The sequence below is a fragment of the Carlito syrichta genome, unplaced genomic scaffold, assembly GCF_000164805.1.
Source record: "Carlito syrichta isolate Samal-C Ts95f unplaced genomic scaffold, Tarsius_syrichta-2.0.1 Scaffold301950, whole genome shotgun sequence".
NCBI classification, from domain to species: Eukaryota; Metazoa; Chordata; class Mammalia; order Primates; family Tarsiidae; genus Carlito; species Carlito syrichta.
Window position 1 is genome coordinate 180,743 of NW_007246046.1, and position 10,789 is coordinate 191,531.

A 10,789-nucleotide genomic window follows, 5' to 3' on the forward strand; every position below is an offset into this window, starting at 1 on the left:
GGGAGCGGCCACTGCACTCCAGTCTGGACAACTGAGTGAGACTCCAACTCAAAAAAAAAAGAAATATATACCAAAGTAGTACGATTATGATAAAATATGCTTAGAAATGAAAACTGGTAAACCCTTTAGAGAACGATTTAATAATAATTATCCAGAACCTTAATACCATAACATTTGACTTCAAATTCCTCTTCTATGAAGTTATCCCCAGGAAATAATTATAGACATATACAGATATCAAGAAAATTAATGCTTCTAATTTATAAGAGAGAAAAATACACTCAGCATAAGGAGATTAATCAATTAAATTTTACTATGTGCGCTCAATAAAATACAGCAATTACTACAGTTGACCCTTGAACAATACGGTTTTGAAAAGTACAGGTTCACTTATACATACATTTCCTTCTGCCACTACCACCCTTGAGACAACAAGCCCACACTCTTCTCTTCCTTCTCCTCCTAAGCTTAGTCAACATGAGAATAATAAGGATGAAGACCTTTATGATAATCCACTTTCACTTGATAATAGTGAATATATTTTCTCTTCCTTATGATTTTCTTAATAACACTTTCTTTTCTCTTGGTTACTTTATTGTAAGAATACAGTACATAATACATACAAACTATACATTAATCAACTGTTTATATTATTAGTATGGCTTCTGGTCAGATATACAGATAGAAAAGTTTCAAAGAACACATACCAAAATATCAACAATAGACAACTCTGGGTAGCAGAATTATAGGTAATTTGTAGTTCCTTCTTTCTTCTTAACTGTATTTTCAAAACTAACTAAGCATTAGCTATTTAAAAATTATTATATTACAACTAAAGCCAATTATAAATATGGAAATAAATTTCCTGAAGAAATTTAACTGTTCAGTCTCCAAGTGGAATACAGCAGAAATACATGGTCTTAGAAGAAAAGTTAACCTGGTTCTAGCTCTATATGTGTAACATAGACAAGATACTTAACAGAAATTTCATTTCTCCTTCAAAAAAAAAAATGGAATAACAACAACTTCACTTGTCCTCCCTCCTTTTCTTTTTCTTTTTTTTTTTTTTTGAGTTGGAGTCTCACTCTGTCGCCCAGACTGGAGTGCAGTGGCCACTCTCAGCCACCGCAGCCTCGACCTGCTGGGCTCAGGCGATCCTTCCGCTTCAGCCTTCCAAGTGGCTGGAACTACAGGCACGCACTACCACACCTGGCTAATTTTTTTGACTTATTGTAGAGATGAGGTCTCGCCAAGTTGCCCAGGCGGGTCTCGAACCCACGGGATCAGGCAATCCACTCAACTCGGCCTCCCAAAGCGAGGGATTACAGGCTGAGCCACCGAGCCCAGCCGCTTTTTGCAGTGTTAATGATAGCTTCTAATTAGTTGCCTTATTTATTTATTTACTTACTTACTTATTTTTTAGAAAGTAGGATTTATTGAGAGGACAGGAAAGCTCCCACAGTAGGAGGGGACCCGAAAGGGTTGCTCTAGTTGCCATATTTATAACAGTCCTTAGTCATAAGAAATCATCACTTCACTATTTAGAAAGGGAAACATACTAACCAATTATATAATCTGTAACTCCTGCCAAATGTCAAATTAAAGAAGCAACTCATATGTCTTTTTTTTTTTTTTTTTTAATGCATGGGCAACCCCACACATCAGCAGGTTAAATATGCCATAGTAGACCAAGCAACTACACCTAGGGAGCTACCCCTCACTACAAAATAAAACTAGAAACAGCAATTTTAGTACTATATTATGAAAGGCAGAGCTGTCTCTCAAAAATTAAGCTGTGTTTCAGTTTTTCACTTGTCTTTTCTCAAATACTATTTCCTACTTATCACTGCCTCCTAATATCCAATAATGACCCAAGATACTATAATTATCTTTCATAGTCTAATCCAATCAGTAAATATCTACTGAATGCCTGTAGGTATGTGCTCCCTCACTAATGGAGACAATCTTGCATTGTGTATGTTCTTCACTGTGGTAGAAAAGACAAACATGGAATAGAGAAAACAGACGTATTAAAAATTCAGGGACAGCCACTGTTCACAGGGTTTACTTTTGGGATCCACTCTGGCCCTTTTTCTTTGCTGACCATTCCACATCTTTGCTCAAAGACACTTTCTTTTAGGTTACTACAAACCCAGTGTGTATGCCTATATTCATTCGGTAAAAACCACTGAGTGCCAACTCTGAGCAATGCAGGGAGCTATGCCCGGTAATTCCCTCCCAGCACCTGTTTCCCGTATCCCACTCACAAAGACTCCACTTATTGATCAAGCATAAACTATTAGTCTCTATTATGTTCCAGGAAATGTAACATGCCTCCAAGGAACACACAATATAATCGAAGATGCAGAGCCCAGATTCCACTCAGATTTTTTGGTAAATGGCATATGCTCGAGTTGTGCAAAGCAGTGGCCTTAAATATAATGGAAGAAACACATAAGCACACACGGCTAAGCACAACATGATCAAATGGTAATATAGCTTTGTGGTTAAGAGCATGAACATCAAAGCTAGGCTCACTGATTTCAAATCCTTGGGCAAGTTATTTAACCACATTGTGCCTGCCTCTTCATTTCAGAAATGGAGAAGAATAGCAATACCTACTATCTCACAGGGCCTCTGCCAGGATTAAATGAATTAACACATTAAAGCATTTACAACAGTGTCCGACATTGTTTATATTATATTCTTATTAAGTACAATAACAGAAAAATGTTGATTACCTCAGAAGCAAAAAAGATCAGTACCTAACTAATTTTGGGGGTGAGGGGGATCAGTAGGAGTATGTTCCCAAAAGGCTTCCTAGTGTAGGTACCTCTTCACCATACATATAAGAATCCTTAGTTATACTAACATTATAAAGCTTTTGCAAATTATCTTTGTATTATTTTTATTAAAATTTTAATTAACAAATTCCATGAAACCCTTAGTCAAACTCTCCTTCAAAGGCCTAACCTAAATATCTGTCCTGACCCCGAATGCACACACCCTGACCTCGCATACACACCCTGACCTTAACACTTAAAATCAGTTGATCAGTGTTCTCCATTCACAGGAAAAAATTTTGTCCACCTGCTTTTTATAAGTCAGTCACACCAAGAGCACATTTCTCAAAAATATACATTTCACATTACTGTAACAAATGAAACAGGAAGTGCTGATCCAGTCCTATGAACAATGGAAATTCACACATATTGTGCCAATTTGATGCTCAATGATGCTATTGAAAAAGAGGGGCAGGGCTCGGAGGCTCAGCCTGTAATCCCAGCACTTTGGGAGGCAAAAGCGAGTGGATTACCTAAGCCTGCAGGTTTGAGACCAGCCCAGGCAACTTGACGAGACCTTCTCTACAACAAATCAAAAATTAGCCGGGCATGGTAGCTCACACCTGTAACTCCGGCTACTTGGAAGGCTGAGGCGGAAGGATCGCCGGAGCCCAGCAGGTTGACACAGGGCGGCCGTGATGTGCCACTGCACTCCAGTCTGGGCGACGGAGTGAGACTACAACTCAAAAAAAAAAAAAAGAAAGAAAAAGAGGGACCTGCCTTTCACAGACATGTCCAATTAGATCATTTAGTTCTGAAAGGCTGTCATCATTGCCCATCATTTTTATCCCGATGGTTTTGAAGAGATTAGAAAGTCTCCCCAGTTGAGGCCAATGTTCAGATGAGGGCAAATCTGTCTATTCCCCAAAAAGTTAAGGGGTCCAGTTCTGCTTGGATAGCTGGAAAAAGAAAGAAAAATCACAAACAGACTGCCAAACAGACTGTGCCACACAGACTGTGTGACACAGTAACAACTGAATGGTCATTAATACTATTTTTAGTCAAGAATAAAGAAGCAGCAGAAAAACCTTGTGACTGGTATCTAGACATCCTGAAATTGCTGCCTTTGCTTATTTTTTAAGAGGTAGACCTGGCCTGAAAAAAGGAGTAACCCTCTAATATAGAGATGCCACATATTTAGTCGGCTGTTACAAATTTCCCAAAGAATGAACTAGGTTTTCTGAGTTAGCTGCTATTGTTGATAACTGATGCATCATTTAAAAATAAAATACCTAGGCCAGGCACGGTGGCTCACGTCTATAATCCTAGCACTTTGGGTGACCGAGATGAGAGGACTGCCTGAGTCCACAAGTTCGAGACCAGCCTGGGCAACTTGGTGAGTACCCCATCTCTACGATAAATCAAAAAATTAGCTGAGCGTGGTGGCGTATGCCTGTAGTTCCAGCTACTTGGAAGGCTGAGGTGGAAGGATCGCCTGAGCCCAGCAGGTCGAAGCTGCAGTGGCTAGGAGCATGCCACTGCCTTCCAGCCTAGGTGACAGAGTGAGACTCCTACTCAAAAACTAAAATAAACAAAATAAAATACTTGAGAAGTCCATCTTAGAGAAGTCTTTTAGCTGTGTATGCATATAATAGCACTGAATATCTTAAAAGGACAGATACCATTCCTGGTCTAAGTAAAATGTAACTTTGGTCTTTTGCACACCCATATTTGATCTACAGCTTTGTGCCAACAGAGTGAAACTGCCTCTACTCTTTTTTTAAACCTTCCTGGATGTCTGTTTAGCTGAATTAGCAATAACTACTCAAACAACAGTAATCTCCCACAGTTCAGGAAGACAGGCCTCACTTACTGAGAAAGTAAAAATCTTAGGAGACAACAATAACCCAGGAAGTAGAAAGACAAGAATACTACTCTGAGAAAGCATTCCTTATGTCATTGGGGGGGGGGGACAAGGTCTCACTCTGTCATCAGGCTGAAGTACAGCGGCTCGTGACTCATTGTAGCCTCTATCTCCTGAACTCGGGCAATCCTTCTGCCTCAGTTCCCAAGTAGCTGGGACTACAGGTATTTGCCATCATGCCCAGCTCATTTTTTATTTTTTTGTAGAGATGAGGTCTCACCATGTTGCCTAGGCTGGTCTCAAACTCCTTGGCTCCAGCAATCCTCCGGCCTCCTCAGCCTCCCAAAGTGCTGAGAAGACAGGCATGAGCCACTGCACCCAACAGTATCCTTCATTCTTTTACTGGCATAAGTTGGTATTTGACACAAAATTAAGTGAATTAATAATAAAATCCCAGCCGGGCTCAGTGGCTCAGCCTGTAATCCCAGCACTTTGGAAGGCTGAGGTGAGTGGATTGCCTGAGCCCGCGGGTTCGAGACCCGCCTGGACAATGTGGCGAGACCTCATTTCTACAATAAATCAAAAATTAGCTGGGTGTGGTAGCGTGCGCCTGTAGTTCCAGCTACTTGGAAGGCTGAGGTGGAAGGATCGCCGGAGCCCAGCCGGGAGCGGCCACTGCACTCCAGTCTTGACAAAGTGACAAAGTGAGACTCCAACTCAAAAAAACAAAAAATAAAAATAAAAATGAAATCCCCTTAAATACAACCTCAAAGTCTTAGTTCCCATTTATCAAGTAAAATTTTTCTCAAAGAAAATCTTAAATTTATAAACAAATTGTTATATAAATAATGTTAAATTAAATAAATAAACAGATAGTTTTAACAATTACCTGATTTCCACACACTGATCTTGAATAGCAGCCAAAAGTTTTCCATTGCTTTCATGGGGGAGAAAGAGGGATGAAATATATTGTGAATATTTGTAGCAGTCTTCAACACAGACTTATTTTAAAGAAGTTAAAATCATTTTAAAATTTTTTCACACTCTTTAAAAATATTTTAACCTTACTATAAGTATATAGGTAAAAAGCATACAAGATGATTAATGGTTCACAATGAATTAACATGTTTAAATAATACTAATCATATGCAACAAGCGGAATTTACATACAATAAAAATCAAGAATGGAAGCCATAAGAAACGCAAAAGTAATGTCCATAATGAAATTTAAAAGTTAATCCAGAATGAAAAAGTGTATTGATTTTACACAACCTTACCTTGCAAGTACCAAATGCCAGTTTATCTGCTTATTAACCAAGCGAACTAGTCCATCAGGGAGCAAAAAAGGTGCAGGGCTGAAATCACAACACATAGCTAGCTTAAAATCTAATCATGAAAACAACATAAAAGAATATGATTAATACAAACAGCACACATACCTAGACAGAGATAGAAAGACAAATAATTTGTTTCCATCAGAACATAAAATGTGAATACTAGCAAACCCAAAACCAAAAGTTACTAATTTTAATATCTGAAATTCTACCATACACGTTTCTCTATTTCCAGAAAAACAAGGTGGTGTATTCAAAGGTTTAAGTGCTATGTACTTCCCAGGAAAGGATAGGGAACATAGCAGTAACAGAGCAAAGTGAGCTTATACCAAACCCTTCTTCCTTCGACCACCTAGAAACTCTGACTCAACTATATAACAAAAACGAACTCTAGCATAGAGTTAAACTCACAAGAAAGAAAGAGAAATGTCCAAGTACCAGAAATCAAAAGGTAATTAAAAGCTATTATTGGGCACAAGGGAAAGGAAGAGACAAGAACCCAAAACAGGATCTCCACGTGATAGGAAACAAGTTATTAGACCAAAGAGGGGACAGGAGGTAGAAGTGAGACACCTGCAAAAGCCAGGACACTCAAATGACTGCACCATCAGTGAAAAGAGAACTAGAACACCTCCCCATGGGCCCAGTAAGACTGTAAGGACTATCATCTCTGCCTGTAATTCTGATTCTATGAAGAATGGGAGTATAATCTCCTATGAAAAATTAAAAGTCCAAGCCTAAACTAGATGCAAGATCAGACCAATTTCACTATACTCATGTGATGCAAGAATTCTCAAGCATAAGTTCACATTAAAGTCATTCACAAAAGACATGAGGAAACCGTCCACCACGTAAGCAGACACAACAAATCAGAGTAGCAACACCTGAAGAAATCAAGAAAACAGAAAGGAAGAACAACGAGAACAATTTCATCAGAGAAAAAATCTACATTATGAAACCAGAAAACACAAAATGGGGTTAAAAAACACTAGTGGCTGGGTACAGTGGAGGAGGAAAATAGCTAAAGGCCAAGGGTTCAAGGATGTAGAGCACCATAGTTGTGCCTGTGAACAGACACTCCAGCCTGGGAACAGAATGAGATCTTATCTCTAAGAAAAAAATATTTGATTTAAAATTTAAAAAATAATAATGGCCGGGCTCGGTGGCTCAGCCTGTAATCCCGCACTTTGGGAGGCTGAGATGAGTGGACTGCCTTAGCCCACGGGTTCGAGACCCGCCTGGGCAACTTGGTGAGCCCTCATCTCTACAATAAATCAAAAAATTGGCCAGGTGTGATAGCGCGTGCCGGTAGTTCCAGCTACTTGGAAGGCTGAAGCGGAAGGATCACCAGAGCCCAGCAGGTCGAGGCTGCGGTGGCCAGCAGTGGCCAATGCACTCCAGTCTGGGCGACAGAGTGAGACTCCAACTCCAAAATAATAATAATAATAATAACAACAATAAATATTATGAATATACATTTGGTATGTTTATGCTCTTTTAAAAATAAAAACAGCTTATATCAAGAAATAGTTACAAAAATATTATAATAAACATATGAAACATGCATGTGAATATCATATGAATGATAATTTCCTCTGAAAGGGAAGGGAGAGAAAAAAGATGAGGGAAGAACAAAATATTGCATAAAAAGTAGGGGCTATCTGAAACAAATATGGCAAAAGAGCAACAACTGCTTTAATTCAGATGTAGAGTAAGTAATATGTAGGTTTATTACATTGTCTAGAATTCTCAGTATGTTTAAAATATTTCCAATTAAAAGAGAAAAACTTTTAAAAAAGAAAAACCACTTGAAACAAATATTGGCCTCAAAACATTTAGGTTTAATTACCACAAACTCGAGAGCACAAATTGAACTACAATCTTTTTGAAAGTAACAGCTCATAAGGAAGAGTCATCACCTCATGGTGCATTTATAACCTGTATAATGATCAACATGGCCAATTCAAGGAAAAAGACTTCTCAGGAGGAAGGGAGTCAGATACCTACTGACACTTGATCTTAAGGTGCTCACACCTAGGTTAAGGCTTGTATCAGAGTTAGCTCTTTTTGAGTCTTCCCTCCCAATAGAGAACAAAAAGGACCATCAAACAGCAACTTACCCTAGTGAGTTCAGGAAAAATAGCCTACCTCCTACACTCCTCCCCCACTCTCTCTCTCCTCACTCATCTCTCTACCCTATTACATCCTACATCCCCAAGAAACAAGATAAAATTAAAGAATTTAAATATGCATACAAATACATATATATATATGTTTGTGCACACACACACATATATGAAAGGAAAACACTGGAGCTAGTTCTAGAGAAGAGCCAAAGGTCTCTTTTATAGAACTGCATATATCTCTAGGGCTTTTAAGATTAGATGTCCTCAAAGAAAAAGCAATCTGTAGTCAATAATTCCACAAAACAATTCCCATACATGTATCTAAAAGGAAAATTATATTCTTTGTCAGAATAATTATTTCTTTGTTCTTTTTAAAGCTGAAAATTAACACCATGTCTGAAAATACACTTAATACTCAAGAAATTGGCAGGGTTCAGTGGCTCACGCCTGTAATCCCAACACTCTAGGGGGTGGAGGTGAGAGACTTGTCTGAGTCCAGGGGTTCGAGACCAACCTGGCAACATGGTGAGACCTCGTCTCTACAATAAATCAAAAAATTAGCCAAGCATGGTGGTGCACACCTATGGTTCCAGCTACCTGGAAAGCTGAGGCAGAAGGATCACCTGAGCCCAGAAGGACAAGGCTGCAGTGGCCATGAGCGTACCACTGCACTCCAGCCTGGGCGACAAAGTGAGATACCTGTTCAAAAAAAAAAAAAAAACACTAAAGAAATTAAAAATTACACAAAAGCTGACACCTTCTCTGATTATTGACTGAATATTGACCACAAGAAAGATGATGTAACAATAACAACAAAAATGCTGTTTTAAAAGATATATAAGCTACAGATGCATCACATTCAAGATAAGGCAAAGAACACAAAAGTCTTTAAGAGATACTAATAATAACAAAAGTCTTTAAGAGATACTAATAATAACAAAAGGAACAAAAATTACCCTAAGCCTACTGAGATATCTTGTCAGGTTATGCAAAAATGTTTCAAATGTCTATTTTATAAACTGAGTTCACCTAAATGTCAGCAATGTTATGATCTGGGATTCAATTATGAGAACTTAAATCATAAAGAGGATAATATTGTTTGCATTTGATGTTCATATTATTTCCCTGAAGCATTTAAAACTCACCGGTACCAGATGTATTGCTGCAGAAATAATAGACGATCTATAATAAAAAGAAACAGCAAAGCCAAATATAAATCAGTTGTCCTTTAGGAATCATCTTCTAATTAAGTTTATAGATGAGCAATCTAAAATATACTACAAACTGAGTCATTAGAAAAACACGGAGAACACAACTCTTAAAATGAGAGAATAAATATAACCTAATATACACTATAACTTTTACAAGATCATATATTTGTTTACATTAAATTCCACGTTTGAGCCGGGCTCAGAGGCTCAGCCTGTAATCCCATGCCTTGGAAGGCTGAGATAAGTGGATTGCCTGAGCCTGCGGGTTCAAGACCCGCCTGGGCAACTTAGTGAGACTTCATCTCTACAATAAATCAAAAAATTAGTCAGGCGTGGTAGCACATGCCTGTAATTCCAGCTACTAGAAAGGCTGAGGCGGAAGGATCGCCGGAGCCCCAGCAGGTAGAGGCTGCGGTGGCCGGGAGTGGCCGCTGCACTCCAGTCTCCTGGGCGACAGAGTGAGACTCCAACTCAAAAAAAAGAAAAAAAAATTCCATGTTTGTATGTTATTCAAAAGTCTGAAGTATTTACTAACTGTACAAAAAATAAGAGTGGTCTGAGATGTTAAATTTAATCTAAGAAGCTTTAATGAAATCATGGTCTGCACTCCAGTCTGGGTGACAGAGTGAGACTCCAACTCAAACAAAAAAAAAAAAATACTTGTACTAGACCAACGAGGTACGTACTGTTATTCCTTTATGTTTTTAGATTGAAGAAACTTCCCTAAGGTCATTCATTTGGAATTTGACTGCATGGCTTTCTGGCTCCAAAGTCCATCCTTACTATACTGGTGGCTTTGAGTTTTTTTGTTTTTGTTTTTTTAAATAAAATTTAGTTTCACAGGATTTGAGTACTTGAAATTAACTATAATTTTATCTTCTGATTCAAAGAAGCATTATCATACTCAATTTTCATTGTCACAAATGCTTTGAAGTGTTGAGAATTCAGAAAATGTAAACAAGTAACAAAAATTCTTTGTAGAAAACTATATAATTTGTGACTATATTAGAAAATATAGTCACAAATTAGAGTAAGTTTTTTACTCATTTTAACACAAAGAGATAATCTGTTATCTTTCAGACCTTCTTCAATTGATATATGCCTACCTGCATATACAAGTACACGTATGTATGGTATGTATACATTTTAAAAAAGGATTATGTGAGCCGAGCTCCATGGCTCAGTCTGTAATCCCGCGCTTTGGGAGGCTGAGGTGAGTGGATTGCCTGAGCCCATGGGCTCAAGACCCGCCTGGGCAACTTGGTGAGACCTCATCTCTACAGTAAATCAAAAAAAAATTAGCCGGGCGTGGTAGTGCGCTCCTGTAATTCCGGCTACTTGAAAGGCTGAGGCGGAAGGATCGCCGGAGCCCAGCAGGTCGAGGCTATAGTGGCTAGGAGCAGCCACTGCACTCCAGTGTGGGTGACAGAGTGAGACTCAACTCAAAAAAAAAAAAAAAAAAAAAAAGGAT

The 10,789-nt window shown here is 38.5% G+C and overlaps 1 protein-coding gene across 1 annotated transcript in view; it reads right to left on the bottom strand.

The window, feature by feature from the left end:
• LOC103258057 (neuroblastoma-amplified sequence) overlaps positions 1-10,789 on the bottom strand; it is a 170,081-nt gene that overhangs the window by 155,517 nt on the left and 3,775 nt on the right. The window contains exons 3-5 of the mRNA XM_021711229.1: positions 9,253-9,289; positions 5,925-6,002; positions 5,537-5,584 (exon numbers count right to left, since the gene is read on the bottom strand). Of these exons, the coding sequence (XP_021566904.1) occupies positions 5,537-5,584; positions 5,925-6,002; positions 9,253-9,289 (163 nt within the window). The remainder of the gene's footprint in view (positions 1-5,536; positions 5,585-5,924; positions 6,003-9,252; positions 9,290-10,789) is intronic.